Raw genomic sequence first — 18,809 nt, forward strand, 5'->3', positions numbered from 1 at the left:
TGTGAAGGTACCATATAAAAATGCAGATACATTTTGATTTAGTCCTTGAAGTTTAGTTCTTTAGTCCCTGAAGAACCTGATTTCTCAATTCCTGTTGTAAGGCAGGAGTAAAAACATCTCCCTGTGTATTGCTGATGTTCTTTGGAGCACAGGGAAGTGAAGACATTTCTTTACCATCAGATACAAAAATCTATTGCAAATAAGAGCTCAAAAATTAGAAGCTGTCATGGCTAAAGCAACCAGTATTCTTGCACAAAAGTGTGTCATCAAGGATACAGCAAATATATGGCCAATAAGTCTGACTTCATGGCAACTTGAACAGGCTTTCTTCAAAACACAAGCTTTCCTCCCATTCTAAAAATACATATTTTTAAAGAGAATCTCTAATCTTTTGCTACTGTTGTTTAGAAGTGTATGTTAATCAGTATCATTTTGTACTAACAATTTAATCAGAGTATCACAAAAATAATCATATATTTCTGGATGTAGCAGCAACAATTAAAAAGACTTTAGTTCTATCCCATAAATGCTATTTCATCAAGAAACCACAGGGGCTCCTTTCATGTAATTTTTCTTCCTCTACTTAAAATTTGATGTTATGGACTTCTAGACTTAGAAAAAATTAAAATTATCTACTGACAACTTTCGTTTCTCACCGGTGTTTTACACAGGACTACACAGTCTGTTTTAATTCTGTTATTTAGTCTAAAATCATTGCATTTTCTCAGAAGGGGCTGGTACAATCGTGCAGAGACCAAATTAAAAAGCCTGAATGTTAACTATATTCAAATTCTTCCAAAGCTTGTAAATGCTTTTAGTTGTTTATTTATGATAGCATTATGCAGTGACTCAGCGTTTGTCTGATGAATGCTTTAACATTTCATAATTTTAAGATGAAATAGCAGTACCCTACATATAATATACCTAAAGGCTCCTTCAATTTTAGCCTTACAGGTCTTGTTTGGAAAAACAGGAATAAAATTGATTTTGGAGTGAAAAGATGGGCTGCTGATCATTCAAGATTAAGCAAATAACTCCTGTTCTTATTTATGTTGAAAAGATACTGTGTGATTTTACTTCCCTTTGAAAACACCTGGCTTTATTTTGACAGTAAACTATTTAAAGGAAAACCATACACAAAAACCCAAAAGGGTGGCTTCAAAAAGTGTAACAACCATAGAAATTCACATTTCCTGGCCACTTTAGGTGCATGCTAGTTTCGTACATCAGGAGCAAAATCCATGACTTGCACCAGGAAAAAAGTAAGGAAGCAGATATGAAAACAGGACACAAATAAGCAAACTGCACAGGAAATCCTGGCCAGGATTAGGGCTTGCTTTTTCTTATTCTTCCAAAGTCCCTTTGACCACATAAACTCTGCTGGGGTTCAAAAACCATATGGTCTCAGGGAACACTGGCTTCAGAGCCCAAAGCAGGAGGACAAAAAGAAAAGAAGAAGGCAGAGGTAAAGCTCCAGCTGAGATACTGCAAGTCACTGGGCTTCTGGCTGAAGCACTCTCGTAACTGCAGGGTATTTCTGCTGCCAAAACTATGGACAATAAAAATACAGCACATCTGGCACCAGAAAGGAAATCTGGAACCTAAGGAAAATTTAGTTTGACATTAGCATAAGGCGTGACTTCATTATGTGTCTATGCATCCCCAAGCTTGTTCAACTGGATGTGAAAAAGAGGAGATCTGATCTCTGTCTGTTATGTTAATGCTCTCTAATCGCCTATAGCCATTTAATAGCTCCCTTATCACTCTTAATTCTTACTGCTCTCACGTTGGGGTAGGTTCATCTTTAAGAATGAAAACAAAGAATATAAGAATCAACACATAGTTACTAAAAATTTCTCTGTCAGTTAATTTTCTCTGTCCCTTTCCCTTCCTCAGTCAGCTTCTGCTGGTGCATTCAATTCCCTTCCCTCCCCAGTCATGCCAAGGCAGTCGATGGGGAATATCACAGAGCCCTGCCTCCTGCTCCCATAGATGGGCTTGATTAAACACAGATACATTTCAATGACTTCTTTTCAGACCTTGCATCTAGTTCACTTTATTGTAGCTTACAAAAGCTGCCATGCTTTTATAACCACAGCTGTTGGTTTCATGCAGGACAAATCGTGTAAGAACATGGAAGAGAGCTATGATTTTCTCAAAGGCATCTTACAGAGAGCAATTTTGTCACAGAGCCAAAGTCTGGCACAATGTGTATAAACCTAGCTGGAGCCTTTCTGGTGGGCAGTGATCTCTCTGTCATTTCAACAGGTTTTTGATAAGGTGTTACACAGGGTGATGGATTTAAAAGTCCACCGCAATGATCCTTATAACACTTACAAGTTTCCTGTTTTTTTGCCTTTCCTCAAGTTTTAATATGTATGAATGTTGGGAAACAGTAAGTAATAAGATGCACGACTCAGTGGGAAACACAGCCTGGGAGACCAGAAATAGTAAGCAAAGCGTGTAAATGGTACTTTGTATACCCACATATATTTTCTACAAAACAAAAGGAATATAGGCTTTTCCCACCACATTCCCTTACCCATGAGGGTTCATTTTTTATTAGAAAGGCACTCTAATAAGCACTCAAATCTATGTTTAAAAAAGTCTCTTACTGCATTAAATCCACAGTGATTAAGGAGAATTTAAACTCTCAATTTCTTAGGAAAAATTAAAATTCTCAGCATATTCAGATGGCAATGGGAAAAGATATATTACCTTTGATGTAAAACTATTTGCATTAATCTCTTATTCTGTCTTCCAGTATTTGTGCAATTAATAGTAAGATAATCTATCTACAGTGACTATATCAAAACTCAGATTATTTATCAACCTGTGTTATTAGAAATTTAAGGTGATAAAAAATGCTTTCCTTTTATTTGAATTTTCCCAATCCAGGTTTTAAAAAGTCCTTATATAAATTTAGTATCTGCAGACTGAAAGTTATTGCAAGAGGAGTCTTAATGTTAGCTGTGGGTCTAAGCCAAAATAAATTTGCATTTTTTAAAACGTTGACCTGGATCAGGACTAGAGCTTGAGCATATTTGTAAACATATTTATATTGATAAGCAACAGTGTGTTATTGAGTTGAAGGTGCATATCTAACAGAAAAGAGGAAAATTCATGGTGCACTGAACAGTTAACCTAGTACAAGTCAATTGCACCTGTACCTGTTTAACTGCAATTATACAACCAACTATTTATATTCGAAGGTAAAAGACATAGATAAAGCTATATCCTTGGAGAGAAGGAAAAGAGAATCAATAATTTCTCTGTGCCATTCCATTTCCCAGATTTGCTGCTGAAACTGAAGAAGAATATCCATATGAGGATATAAAGTTTAAGAAGGTTTCCAAAGACTAGACCTGGGTTTTACCTGGCCTGTAATCAAACCAGTTAACATTTTATGGATATCATCTAGTCTAGGAAATGTTCTTGTTCATTTGCCTACCCTGATGTGCTGAAGGCATTTTCATGTGAGCTGCAGAATGCTGACATCTCCTGTTGAAGTATCAGGACTTCAGCATGCTGAGCACTGTACAGAATCACACAATAATTGAGTTTGGAAGGAACTCCTGGAGATTGGCCTTTCCAGCCCCTGGCTCAGGCTGGAGTGCAGCTACAGCACTGCATTTACACACAGCTCCAGTGCAGCAACTCAGCAGCCAGGGTAACAACTGGTCACAAGTCAAGGAGACACAAAGAATAGAGAGTTTGCTGCCTTATGTTCAGAACAGTGCAAAACTCGCAGTGTTTAGTCTTACAAGGGGTTTAATTATCCTGGAGGAATCTGTTTGCCAGCATTATGAGGTTGACTGCCAGCTAATGCCTGCTCCGAGCTGTGCGGAAGGGGCTGCCTCACAACATTTACCATTTATGGTGCTTAAATCTCATTCTGCCTCACAGGATAATAACTCAGCTGAGCTGAGGAGAATGCTTAACTCCAAAAGCTCTGAGTGAGCAGGCTCAGACAGAGAAGCACCAGATTTCACTAAAACCTCTCAAAGCAAGACTCCAGTTCACAGACAGATCTCAAGCTTGAAAAAAGTTTCACATCCTCAAATATTTTTGGTGTAAATGAAATCTTAAGCTAACAATGCAATCAACTGTAAAGTTTTTATAAGGCAGAAAATTGCTATGAAGATGCACATTTGTCTTTCCGTAAAGTGCCTTTGCCTCAGGCCTGGGCATAACATTTTCTGTTAGTTTTTCGAAAACTTGATTTATAATAGCATAAAAAAGTATCAGACTTTTATGTTCCTGAGACATCTAGGAACATTTCTGCTTTATTAAAGATCTCAGGTTAGTATGCCATTTTGCAAACTTAGGTCATGAGAACTAGGTGTTCAATGACCTAGTAGTTTTATTTACACATTTACCTCCCGTCATTTATTTTTGCAGCTATAATCTGTTTTTTATAAATGCAAGGTAAGATTTAAGAGCTGGGACAAGTTATAGTCTGTATGCTGCCCTTGCATTACACAGAAAAACTGTTAACCTAAGACTGACAATGCCCTAAAACTGTACCAGTCAGGGTGGTTGGGAATATACAAAGGAGACCAAGTTCCACTTTATCTTGTCTGTGAATCTTTATTTTCCTCTGAGCTAGGTTTCTAGCCCTATCCTGCAGCTCCATGTGTGCTCCTTCTTCCCAGGGTCTTTCCTCTGTATGGGATACCACCAGGTCAGCATTTTAATCTCTTTTGCCAACTCAGTTTGTTCTGCAAACAGAGTTGTTCCAGTGGAGCACTGGAACAGGCTCCCCAGGGAGGGGGTCACAGCACCAAGCCTGTCTGAATTAAAGAGCCATTTGGACAAGGCTCTCAGGCACATGGTGAGATTCTTGGGGTGTCCTGTGCAGGGTCAGGTGCTGGGCTTGATCATCCTGATGGGTCCCTTCCAACTCAGCATATTCTGTAATTCTGTGGGACAGAGATGGCACCCCAGAAATCCCACAATCAAAAGGCTGCACCAGTAAGAATCATGATGTGGGCGAGCAATCAGAACAGAATAGACTATTTCAGCTGAATGGAGTCTACAAGGATTATCTAGTCCAGCTGCCTGACCAGTTCAGAGAAGACCAGAAGTTAAAGCCTGTTGTTTGGGCCATTGTCCAAATACCCCTTGAACACTGACAGGCTTGGGGCATGGATGGTCTCTCTAGGAAGCCTATTCCAGGGTTTGACCACCCTCTCAATAGATGATTCCTAATGTCCAGCCAGAACTTCTCCTGGCACAGCTTTCACCCATCCCACGAGTCCTGTTGTTGGATTCCAGAGAGAAGAGAACTGCATCTCCCTCTCTGCTTCCCCTCCTCAGGAGAAAGCTTCATAAAGAGTGCAGGGGTCAGATACAAAATAGATGTCTGGGTTCACAGCAGATCACTTTGCAGTCAGCAGACCAAATTCCTCCCTGACAGTCTCACTGGAAGCTTCTGCTTCTGCAGCCAAAGTGATGTTTGCTTTTGCCTTCAGAACTGTCTGCCTTATTAATGACTTACCCTGTTTGCATGTTATTTACATCAAGTAATTGCTTTTTTGTCACTGCCACAGACAGCAACTCCATGGAAGGCCTGAGAGCCTGTACACCTACCAAATACATTTATTAGGCAGCTCAGCTGGCCCACTGCTAATGAATTCCCCAGCATTAGATACCAGTCTGACATGGAGAACTTCAGGAAAGGTGCTTCATATATGCTAGATCAAGCCAGGTCAGCTCCACAGAGAAAATATGCATTCTACTGAGGCAGGATTTCGCTCCAACAGGTATAGTCTCACTTTTTGTGTGACTGCCCAGGTAGATTTTAATTTAACTGCAAGGAGTCTTGATGTATAGATATACCAGTTCCATTAGAGAAAAAACTGGGCTGTGCATGAGCGAAAATACAATGGAAGCATGGTAAGAACAGGCAATCACATAAAGCACGTGTCCCTGAAGATACCACTGATCTAAAGAGTTACAGCCCCTTCAGCCTTTCCTTCTCTGACAAATCCACACTGGCAAAAAAAATTAGTTATCCTGTGGTAATATTAAAACAGTTCAGCTCCTCTCTTGGGTGAGCAATTAAAAGGATACTGTACTAAGAATGCTGTTAGGGAATCCCTTGAAGACAAATAAGACTCAGATTGAGAGCTAAGAAACCAAATTTGAAGTTAGACTAATATAAAATGGAAAAAAGAGAAAAATACAACAATATTGTATTTCTAGGTCTAAGCTGGTATTTTAAAGCAAGACCTGTTTGGCATTTAAATCCATAACAGATAAGGTAGCCCTAGTATGGCATTGCCTGTGGTCAGTTTTTCCTTTTTGGGTAATTTATATTAGAAATATCTTGAACCAAGACACTACCTTGTAAAAAAAAAGAGTCAGTGTATGTGGGTCAACAGTCAAATCTTCATTAAAATGAAACTACAGAGAAGCACTTCCAGTAGCACACAGCTATACAAGGTTCCTACTCTCTGTTCTGTTCCTCTGCTGCAAAGGAATGGTAGATGCTTCCCTTAGGCAACTTCTGTAGAGCTTTAAAAATTGAGCTAATCCTGTGATGTAGTTTGATGGCTGACTGTTTAAATTCCCATTAACTAATCCACATCAGCTGCTCTTGAAAACATTCTTTGGGGTAATATCACTCTCCTGCTTTCAAAATAACACAGACATATATTCAGTGAACAGGTTTTATATGTATTTTGATGACTTCCAGTTTTCAACTGAAACTTAGAGCACTATAAGTTTTGGCAATCCAAGTTGGGACAGTTTGCCCTTTGACCAATGCAGGACGGTTCCCTACTGTTATAACAATCATCTGTTTTCTGTCATTCTGGTACACAATAATTTAATGCTCACAGTATTTTATCATGTGTCACAGATGATTTAAGGGTTTTTTCCTTTTCTTTCTTGTCTTTTAATTTTTTTTGTCAGAATCTCATCTTTTAATTTCATTTATAAGAAATGTTAATGCAATTTCTGACATTTAAATTTTCCTTATTCTGCAAGCACTCATCCTTAATTTTCATCCAAATTTGGTTCCCCTTTTTCTGGAAACTATTTATAATAAGAAACTGTCTTTAGAATGTATTTTTTTATATTGATGGCACATCTTCTATAATTAAGAGCTTTCACACATTTTGCTTTTGCCCTTCAGTTTTGGTTTCTAGCTGGCATTCTGTTCCACATTTGGTCCTGAGGTCCTGCAAGAACGCAATTTAAAAAAAACAACCCCAAGCTTAGAAGCACTGTATCTATTGATGTACCATACAGAGTGTTGGACTGAGATCTTTGGGACACTCTTGAAATATTTGGAACAGAGATTTTTGATGCTCATGACAGTTTACCTCTGACTTTTCAATACAGTTACAAAACCCCTCTGTCTTTCACTTAGTGCTCTGAAACCAATTCTTACATAGACCCAGCTACTGGTCTGGAATACCTTTAGGACATTTATTAGGAATAGACTGTCATATTTTGTAAAGTCATCTATAGTCGTTTATGTTATGCTTGAAATAAAGGAAAATGCTTTCAAATAAGCATTGACTTTGAAAAGCTGTCACAAGCATTTCATCAGTGCTGGCAAGTTAGACACTGTTCTTCGCTTACCTTCAGCAGAAATATGGATCTCAGAGAAACAGAGCTGTGGCCTCTCCATTAAGTCTTCAAAGAGAGGCTGCTTATTGCAGTGATAACCTTCTTTAAACGATTAATGTCTAGGAAGGGTCATTCTGAGACAGAAAGAAAAACAGCCCACATCCTGAAGACAGCATCTCTTATGACTGAAGGAAAAGATTCCTACCTGAAAGGTTTTCTTCCACCTGGTTATATTTTATGGTCCCACTCACACCAGATGGAAGAGTGACAGGAACAAAACAAACTGGTTTTTCAGAAAGCATCTCCCTTTGCTGCTCTGATAAACTGGTTACAGCAGGGACTGTGACAGGCTTTCAGGTGGCTCTAATCTGCTCGTCCAGTGATCAATGAATGACTACAGTAATCGGCTTGGAAGGGCTACAGGCTTCCCAACATAGACACTTATGCTGGGGAGGCTGCACTGGGAAAAAAAGCATGAACAGAAACTGGTGGGGGAGCAAGGGGAACAGATGTGAGTCCAGGCAAATGCACTGCTGGCAGGGAAAGAGAAATGAGGTCAAGAGCCAATAAGCAGGAGCAGCACTATCTGCTGAATAGTGTTTGCTTACAAAGAGTATTAAAAAAGAAAGAATCAAACAAAAAACAGTAGTGTGCAGAAAACAAACATCAGTAAAATGTGTGGCTGCACAGCATTAGAATCCACAGAAACACTGTGGCTGCCAGCCTGCCCTGCTGCTCTCACTGCCCACACCTCATGTGCTCCATCTTAGAAACAACCAGCGATGCTGCTGTCTGGTGCAGGGATTTCGTTTGTCATTTACTGCAGAACTGCAAGACAGAGGACATTCTCCTAGGAGCCACAGCAAGTGCTCTAGCTTGATACCATACCTAGAGCAGGCTGAACCAGGCAACCACCTACCCCTCTCACATGCAGAGTCTGTTTGCAAAATAAAAGAAGATTCCCACATGCAGTGTTGATGTGGTTTGGCACAACAGAGCCCACACTCTTCCCACTCCCCCTGCAGTCCATAATCACGTGTAGCACTCTCAGGTATTGGTGTGAATGTCAGGTAATTAAATACCCTTTGACACATTTTTTCTACAGGTGGACCTGACCTATAATTCCTTGTCAGTGATTAGTTATCAACCACATACCAGAATGCTTATCTCAGGAATGAGGCAGACCTGAAGAACTGTCACCATTCCTGCGAGCTGGCCTTACCTTCCAACTATACCAGTTCTTAGCTCCATCTGTCTTGCTTTTATAGTCTGATTGTCAGAGCCTCAGCAAAACAGAAACACCAACTCACTACACATGTACATCCAGAGTCAAACAACTTTTCCTCACCTCAGTTTCCTATTCATAAAAATCTGATTAACATATTCAACCACCCTGATAAAAAAATGATTAATAACTTCATAATTTATGCATCACCTGATTCATAAATTCATAAATAAACCTGAGTATCTGCAATCCCCATCAGTATATAATCACCATATATTTCAGATGACCTGAATGTACCCTGGATATCCCTGTTAAGAGCTAGGTGGTTTGTTTATAAGTAGGATGCCAGCTGTATTTAAAAATGGCTTATAACTTATTTACATATCATAGAACAGTAAGAAAATTTTAATATGAAATGTGAAAATGTGAACACCAAATACAATAGCTTGCATATATAATAACAGGAAAAAATCAGTCATGCACATGTTGTTTAAAAGCTTTAAAAATAAATTGTACATCAGGCCCAAAGCCTCCCAGATTCTGATTTTCCTGTGTGTAGAAAACAATGCATAAGAAAAAATTATCCTGCATTTAGTAGCAAATGGTACCATTCCAGGAATATCTATGATTGTGTGTTTGAGTAACACTGAACCATGTTTCTCACCCCTCACTCCTAGGCTTACATGCACTATGCCGATTGATCTAGCATTTACCCAGTGCACCCCAGCCACTGGGAGGTTCAGGTAGAAATAATTCTCGTGGTGAACACATTTGTTAAGCTGTTTATTCCAGGGAACACTGCTCAGTCTTTGTAGTTCATCTCTACCTGTGTGTCAGATTTGAGAAACTGCTGACAGAGGGAAGACTGCTCTCAGGGTTCAGCCTCATCTGCTTAGTCCTTTACAAGGCCAAAATTAGCTTCATCTTGATCAATTTAGTTTCTCCACAGACTACATAATGGATCTACCCCAATTTGTTCAGTCTTCAGATCACTTACTTGAGTACAGAGATTGGAAGTGATCTGAGTAGGTAATTTCTCACTTTAAATCAGCAGAAGACTGATGAATTTGAATTTTTTAAGACCATTGTATTTCTATATTAACCTATATTAATCCCATCCATATGAAATGTTTGTTTTTTGACACAGTGTCAAAAGCCTCCTACAAACAACTAAGTACCTTCACTATTTTCCATACAAAACAAAGGAGTAATACTGAGCTTGCCCAGTGCTGGACAGAATTAATCCTGCTTAATAATAAGGAAGAAAGAGACAACCATAAATTAATCTGAAACTGATGAATTAGAAGGAAAGTTATGCCACAATTATCTTAGCTAATTATGCACGGCCCAGTGCAAATCATGCTGAAAATACTGGAAAAAATCCCACTCTTTTATTTAACTGGACTTGGAACAGTAACCCTTTATTGGGCAAAGGACCTTTAAAGTGTTTCCTACAATAATTTCCTTTCACAAAAACAAAATCAAATAGACAGTCAAAAAGGCAAAGAATGCACAGAAGTTCATTAGAAAACATGGTATGTGGCTAAATAACCTACTAGCAGGTTAAGGATCATCTTGTACTGCAATTCAGATGTGAATTGAACAGTTTGACACTCACTATCCTTGCTGCTAACTTTTCTGAGTTATCTGTGAGCTGAATTTCATTTAGAAAAATAAAATTGAGTTTTACTGTTAAGAGAGGCTATTGACTCCAGGTAAAATGTCCCCAGTGATTAGAGTAGATATGTCCCTTCATGAGATCCTTGCTGCAGTAAAATAGCAAAGCCAAAAATGGCAGTATGAAGTGAAATGTAGACCTAGACAGAGATGTGTCCAAGGACCACAGAAGCAAGTTAAGGAAAAGCTGGATTCTGACACTGGACTGATACTGATGATATGCCAAGAACATCCATTCCTTCTTACATTAAATATCGATTACTTCTCACATACAAAAGGAAAATATTTCTCTAACAATGAATGAACAAACTGAGCACTGCAGGAAACTTGACATCCTTTAATCAGCTTGGAGACAAAAAGGATCTGGATAAAGATGGGTTACAGTTCAGAAATGGTTTTACAGACTTTATTCCAAAAATCAGTGCTTGGTCAGGAGAGGATTTTTGGAGTTTGCTCCCTTTCTGAACATACAACTATTTTCTGTTGTAATCTGTTTGCACCGGCTGAGCATTTAGAGAAACCTTAGCAGCATTCAGAGACTCAGAGAACTCTAATTACAATAAGCTTTTGATAGAGGTTCTGATGGAAAAATATACACAAACAGATAGAAAGTTGGAAATTAGATTTTAAATTTGGTACTATTTTTGGCAGAAATATCCACATTGATCTGAGTTTTGGGGAAAGTTACTGTAATCCTCATGGCAACAGGGACATAATGAGTTTCAGGGAAGAAGAAGATAGGAAAGCTAAAACTGTAAAAATATTGAGCATGTAGTTTTACAGCCTGTCATGTATGTTCTTAATTCTGCTCTTATTCTTTCCCCTCCCTACTCCATGACTCCTAGAAAATAGAATGGGATGCAGATGAGAGAAACTAACTCCCCATGATGGTGGCAATGCAGCATTCGAGCCCCAGACTGTGTAAAGTGCAAGAGGAATCCAACACAGGGCAGCAGTGACTACATGGCCTGAAATAGCTCAGCAGAGCACACAAGCCCAGGGAAAGGATCACTCACTACTGCTCCCATGTTAGCATTGCCTGTCAGCCCTAAAATAACTCAGAAATGCTCACTAAGAGGGGACTGTCCCTTTGGTTTCTGAGACCCAGTAAAGGATGAGAAAGCCCCAAGTCAAAAAAGCTCCCTTGAGGTGGACCACTCTTCAGTGGCCCCTAGCTAATGCAGATGAAATGCTTCAGAGAATTCACAAATGATAATTTTGAGAACAGATTATTTCAGGCTTATTTAAAATTGATGTTTTCTTACTTCATGCCATTTTTCAAGAGGGGAGGGTGGAGAGGAGGTGACTGTATTTTCAACTTGGTGATCAAGAAATTAACTCATAGATTTACTAGAATTACTTTGTTTTTATTTTATCCTTGTCATACAGACAGAATGGGGTAGGCATAGCACTAATGAGCTGTAGACAAACACTCCAGAACACTGATAAACAAAGACAAATCTTGAGATCCCAGGGGTCAAGGTAAATTTCCCACCAAACTCAATGCAAAAATTTTGGGCAGGTATTATTTAGTCATAAACAAAAGGAATAGTTCCCTTGGAAGGTGTGACTCAGCAGTCTGTTGGACAGGCTGTGACAAACTATTATAACTTTGGGGAAAAATAATTTGCAGGTGAAAAACAGCAAACATAGGCTTGATTGTAGAGGGAGGGAAAGTCTGAGGGGTGGGATATTGAAGAGAGAGGCAGGAGGGGATAATCTCCAGGCCATGAAAAAAACATCTGTATAGACTGATGCCAGGGGAGCTTGAAAGAATAAAGACCATGATATTGATGGATACTACCTCGCTGTTGTATTTATCCATGGAATTCTGTCATCTCTTGTCTTCATTTTGAACTCTGATATTTTAGAATGTGTTTGTTGAGATTCTAGTACAGAATTATGGCTTTCATGAACAAATCAATTCTGTCAAATCAGCACTCTGTCAGATTTCTGAGACAACAAATCACCTCGATTGCTTACTACAATGTTCTTCTGGTACTTTTCACTAACAAAATTCCACTTATTTAGAGTTATACAGTCCTGTTAGCTGATAAATGCCTGTTCAGAATTATAGCTGATAAATCCTGGTAACAGAACAAGAATATTGGCATTGGTTGCCAATAACTGCAGTCCCTGGCATCGGTCTCTGCTCTGCCTTTCAGGAGAAAGGATTAGCATCTTCCTCCTCCCTGTAATATTCTCTGATGGGTGATATTGGTGATGCAGTAGTTTGGTTTTTTTCAGCAGTCCCAGTTCTTTCTTACACTTTCTTACACAACCTTTTCCAGAAGAGCCCCACTGCTCTGTACAATGAACCCATGGGAAGGTCAAAGCACTAATACCTTTTTCTGAAACGTGCTTATTACTTTACACTACATAGTCCTTAAGCACTTAAGTTGCACACACTTCCACAGGGGAGAAGAGGTACTCAGCTGACAAAAGCTTGGAGAAAACATGGAATCCACTTTCAATCACCACTGTTAAGGATCCAAAGTTATTTTTGTTAAAAAAGATTATTTGATTGTAGTAATTACAGTAGTCTGAGATATTCACCTTTGACTGTGACCTGAGCACTGCAAGATGCCTGTCCTGTGTTGTTTTCAGCCAGACAAGTGTAAATTCCATCATCTTCTGGTAGGGCATCTTGGACAGTCAGTTTTGCAACTCCATCTTCAAAAGTGGAATGGGCATATTGAATTGGCTGATCTGCAGATAGAAAGGAAGAGAATTGACTTCATGCTTCAGCCACAAATTTCAAAAGCACTTTAGTTTTCAGTGAAACCTGGATGCCTAGCACCAGCCAGCCTATGAAAGTGCAGAGCCAAATCCCACTCTGTGCACAGCCACTGCTCTCTAGTGACTAGAACCAGCAGCACCCCAAGCACAAAGCACAACATGGTTGTCAGACAAAGCTCACCACCAGATTCACTGCAGGCTACCTTGAATAGCAGCAAAAGGACAGAAGTCTATTTTTGATTCTCTTTGAGGTAGATAAGACCAGAAATGTGTGCTTGCTTCAGACATGGTCTCCATTTTGTAATTTGCCTGAAACTACATAAAATGCATATAAAGCTAGTTGTGCAAAATCTGTTGGGCATGGAGAAGCTCTTGAAGTCCTCCAAAGGGTACTTTGTGGAAAACATTCCAAGAGAGACAGTAAAATCTGCAACAAAGCCAAGAAGCTGATTTACAGAAGCAGTCAGTCTACACTACAGTATGGCCAGTAACAGAAGGGTGCAGTCTCATCTGTGGTGATGTGACTATAAAGGAAGCTCATTTTAAGAAACAGGTTCTTTGAATTAGTTTGACATGCTTAAATATTAGTATAGATGGCTTAAAGTTGTCTTGCTCTTGTTTCAGTTCAGCTTTCCTTTCTGAAATGCTTCTACAATCTGTTTCCCCAATATTAAATAGTTTCCATTACTGACTCATCTTTGGTTGCTTTCCCAGTGTATGCAATACTTAAGACAGCCTTATACCTGTGCATAAACATCATGCTGGAAATAGAAATCATGGTCATCTAAGAGAAGAGGATGAAACAGCAGAGAAATTGTGCAGGACTGATCTGAAGATGTCTGTCGTTTGTGGTCAAAAAAGATTGAAATTTATTTCATTGCCAAAATAATTTTACAGGACGCAGCTCTGGGGTTTTTAAGAACCAGTTCTGCACTATGAGCAGGATAAATTAAATGATGGGACAGATTTTTCTCTCATCTCTGATTTTCAAAGGAAGCCAACTCAGAAGGCAGTTTTTATTTGTGCACTATCTATATGCATACAAAGTTTCATTTTGAAATATAAACATGTGCCAAAATCAGCATCATCCAATACTTGCATATATTATAAAATGTGGTAGATGATATTCATCCTTTGCTTATAAGCCATCTGTTAAGTTAGCAAATTTCCTATGGCATGAAAAATGGGGTAAATATTTAATCAACTACCCAGAAGAATTTTAGAATAAAATCTATCCAACCTTTGTCATAGGTCACATATTATTGGCTCCTCTGAGCTCATTTTCACTCAGTCACACACAGACTGTTGGAGCTATTACATTAAACCACAGCATTTCTGCATGTGGGAATAGTACTACATGCAAATATGTACAGGTAGAGCTAAAGCCCAAGCAGACAAAGATTTCTGTTGGAGGACAAGGGGCACTGGCCTGCTTTCCTGTCCAACTACAGAATGCCTTGACTGGCATTCTGATATTGAAACTGTTAAGTGTGACAAATGATGCTATGATGCTGTATCAGAAACACTACATAAGAGGGATAAAAGCTACATCATGAAATGCAGAAAAATGCCTTTATATTTCTGTTGTAAGTAAGCAGATGAATAAGGTAAGTGTTCTGCACAGAAAAGCAAAATGTGGACACCTTTACCATGTCCTCAGATTTTGCCAGGGCTCTTTTGCACTTCAGCTCCCAACAAAACTGGCCATTGTTTAGCATTATTCAAAAAATAGTCAATTCACTTACAGAACAGCCTTTTCATTAGACCCCAGAAAAAGAATACAAGCATATCAGCCCTTAGGAACAACCTGCAGCAAGATTCTAAGTTGAGTCCACGGTACTTATATTTTGATGTAATAAAAACAGCTCTCCCAGTAGTGAAATGTTCCCTTCTCCAGAGGCAGAACAGTCAAATCTCCAGGACAGCTTGGCAGCAGGAACAATAACAAAAAATACCTTTCTGCTGGCATGTTATGCCTGAAGAAAGGAAACTTTCCCCTGGCCCATTTATTATAAGCTTTCTGGACAAATCACAAAGCTATCCTAAAACCAAACACTACTCAGAGAATTGTTATGCTAAAGTCATGTCATATTGTTCTTAAATTCAGAAGAAAGAGGTTCAGTTAAACTTTGGGAGAAAGAAAACCCACACAGAAAGTAATATGAATAAAAAGTTACTTAAATCACTAATATACTCCTTATTCCTGCAATTGAAAAAGAAGTTGACTAGAAAGTATTTTTAAAAGATAAAGTAAATTGGAGTTACATACTGAAGCATTGTCACCAAGAGCACACACAAAAAGTTTTTTATAAAGCTTTGGTGAGGCCAGAACTAAAACACAAGAATTTTACTTTCAGAGAGGTTGCCAGTAAATCAATGAAAATTCAGAAAGAAATAAAATGTAGAGGCAGAACAAAAGGAGAAAAGAACCATCTTGAAAAAGTTGGGGAAAAAAGCTTTAATGTTAGATTTGTAGAGAAGAGTAAGAGCTTGGATGAAATTCATAGTTCAGTCAGGTAGCTCTTCTTTGTGCAGTCTCTATGAATATGGAAAAACTACTCATCCTTACAGATGGTAAGAGGTAATTACAGACAATGCAGAGCATACATCATCTATTTTTTTGTCTCACTTGACCTGAAGGAGAGGTCAACCTGTATAATGCTTGGAAAATGTTTTGAATTGGTATGTAGTCACAGCTGGTAAATAAAATATTCTTGGTATCTAAAATGGTACTGGGATGTAACATTGTACAAGAAGTTGTTGCAAGGCTTTCAGTTCTTAGGTGGTGTGGATTCTGTGGAGACTGGGGAAGGCAGACTGGACACCATGCAGCCTGTGCAGTGTCAAGGGATGGCCAGCCTGGAAGGGAGCAGGTTCTGCTGCCTTTTTTTTTAATTATTTTTTTTTTTTTAATTTCTCAAAGCAGCCTTCTGTCCATGTATCTTATGATTGATAACTCGGTCTTCACATTTCATTATTTCAGCAAGATATACATTATTTCCTTACTATTGTGCTCACATTAATTCTGGTTTGTTATAGCTGTCACGCTTGGAAGACAATCTGCATTTGATATTTTATAGTGAACTTCATACATCCTGTTCCATGTGATTTTTATTTCTATGGAGTTCTGCAAAAGTTCTGTATTTTGAACAGTAGTGGGATTGCTCACAGCATATTGCTTTTTCCTCTGTCCTAGCAGAGTTCAGTTGTGAATATAAAAAGCTTTATATTCTAGACATGGAGAGCAGATGCTAATAAACCTTTTTTTAAAACAGAATTGGTCTGCCTGCCTCCAATTATATACTGTGAATATACTATTTTCTTCATGTGGCCAGTTGATTAAAAATTCCACCATGTCATTTTGCCAAAAGCACTGTTATGTCTGCTTGGAGTAATATTTCACAACTTTCTCCTTTATTTGATCGGGGATATAAATATGAGCAGTTTGTAGTATCTAGCTAGGTGGTAGAACGGAAATGTTTGCATTCAAGTGGATATCACAACAGCCAATTTGATTCTTAAGTAAAATAATAACCCTGGGAGTGTACATGGAATTATCAACATTAAACAACTGTTTATAATCTTTTCACATTTGTATCAAAATGGTATATAAACAGTTATGTCTCACAATCCTATGCAAGACAGAAAAGCATTAAACTACAGTGATGTGTTTCAGCAGCCTGGAATGAAAATTGTGTGCTTCTGTCTTCAGAGTAATATATGATGTGTCTCATTTTTATTATTATGAGAGTTTCTTGTGCTTCTGTTATGCAGACTCAACACTGCCGTTTGATTTAAGAGCAGAGCTAATGCACTGACTCTCACTTACAGAACCTCAATGGTTTGAAATCCAGCTAACTAAAAAAACCCCCACCTATCTAGTGATATCGAGCCAATTGCAGTTAGAAGCTTGGATGCAATGTAAACAGGATTATACCTGAATAGGGGCAGACATATGAATTCAGTGAGAAGAAAGGTCAATATAAAATAAACTACCTGAAAAAAGGCAGAAACATGTGGCTTATTTATCTCTAGGCTTTGTTTTTCAGGAGACAACTCTGTTCTGATTAGAACATGGCTACATAAATGGAGACCATATATCTGTGCCTGATGAACTGTAAGTCATTTGAAAATCAACCCAAAGTCAGTCCTATGAGACAGGAAGATGCTCTGTATGTGAAGATAACAGTGTAGCTACATCACTCAATGTCTGAGGGAACACTAGGAGCAAGGGTACCTTGGAATATGAACATGAAATAACTGGCTCAGAGTTGCTTCTGAGCTGCAAGACAATTCTTGCCCAGCCAAACAGATTCTACTCACATCTGCAAAGGAGGAACTTCAGCACAGCCTTCAGACAGAGAAAAAAATCTATGTCCAATGGGAGAGTGTCAGAATCTTTACTCACATGCTTAGTGTTGTAAATAAAGCACTGGCCTTTCTATTCTAGACATGGAATTATTGGGAAGGGGAACAGTCCAGGCTGTGGGAACATACCAAACTCAAGGTCACTGTTCATTTGCCCTGCCACCTTTTTCAGTTAGCCCATTTACTCTGAATAGCTAAAGGAAAAACAGAGATCATGTGCAAATAATTAATTTTAAAATAATCCTGGAGCAAACATCTTTATGGCAAAGTATGCTACTCTTTGTTTATAACCACACACATATATACACACACACAAAAAGATACATGGCACAGTGATGTCACCAGCAGCACCGCTGTGTGGCACAGTCCTGGTAACTCACCTGGCACAACTGTGTCACCAGCAGCAGCACAGCAGTGTGACACAGCCCAGGTAACTCACCTGGCACAGCAGTGTGACACAGCCCAGGTAACTTACCTGGCACCGCTGTGTGACACAGCCCAGGTAACTCACCTGGCACAGCCGTGCCACCAGCGCACCCTGCTGGACCCTTTGCAGAACTGCGGCAACACAGACCCCGCTCACAGCGCCTTTCGTGCGCTCGATGCTCGCGTAAAGGGTTTTTCCTCAGGTGTCCCAGCAGGTTCTGTTAGGGTGATTTAGCGCGCTTTGGGGTGTCTGTGCGTTCATGCAGGTGTTGCAGAGCAGGGGATTCCTTACCATTGAGAAGCCATGTGATGTGGGGCACAGGGACCCCTCCGACAGAGCACTGCAGCACAAAATCTTGTCCTTCGCTCACAGTGCATCCTTTCAAAATGCTGGAAAAGCACGGAGCAACCTCTTCAACTTTAGGCCCTCGAAAACGAAAATAAAAACAGTTTCTTTAACTGGAATTGATGAAATTAGCTTTATCACTTAGAGCCTTTTTCTAAGTATGCTTAGATGACATGGCTGGGCTAACCATGATGAAAGGTTTTTTGGGGAATAGAAATACTTTTGAGCAGTGGACTGGTATAAAGAAGAGATTCTTCTCTCATCCCCAAGGCAGGCATAGCCGGGCCTCAAGCTCTGTTTTTGATGATGATTTTCTATGCTAGAATCCACCATTTGCAGCCGATCACTGGAAGTGTATGCAGCATATTAACAGAGAGCTGAGCACAAAGAAGAGGATGGATAATTCTCTCCTCTTGTCTGGCTTTTCCCAGTCCCTCTTCCAGTGAG

The 18,809-nt window shown here is 39.2% G+C and overlaps 1 protein-coding gene across 3 annotated transcripts in view; it reads right to left on the reverse strand.

Moving 5' to 3' along the window:
• The window catches only part of MYLK (myosin light chain kinase), a 196,002-nt gene that overhangs the window by 85,650 nt on the left and 91,543 nt on the right, over window positions 1–18,809 (reverse strand). For all 3 annotated transcript variants that reach the window (XM_088168285.1, XM_088168286.1, XM_014871778.2), the window contains 2 exons: window positions 18,309–18,443; window positions 13,040–13,192 (listed from right to left, as the gene is read on the reverse strand). In XM_088168285.1, coding sequence (XP_088024411.1) covers window positions 13,040–13,192; window positions 18,309–18,443 — 288 coding nt within the window. The remainder of the gene's footprint in view (window positions 1–13,039; window positions 13,193–18,308; window positions 18,444–18,809) is intronic.

Source organism: Sturnus vulgaris, chromosome 7, assembly GCF_052056855.1.
Source record: "Sturnus vulgaris isolate bStuVul1 chromosome 7, bStuVul1.hap1, whole genome shotgun sequence".
Classification (NCBI taxonomy): Eukaryota; Metazoa; Chordata; class Aves; order Passeriformes; family Sturnidae; genus Sturnus; species Sturnus vulgaris.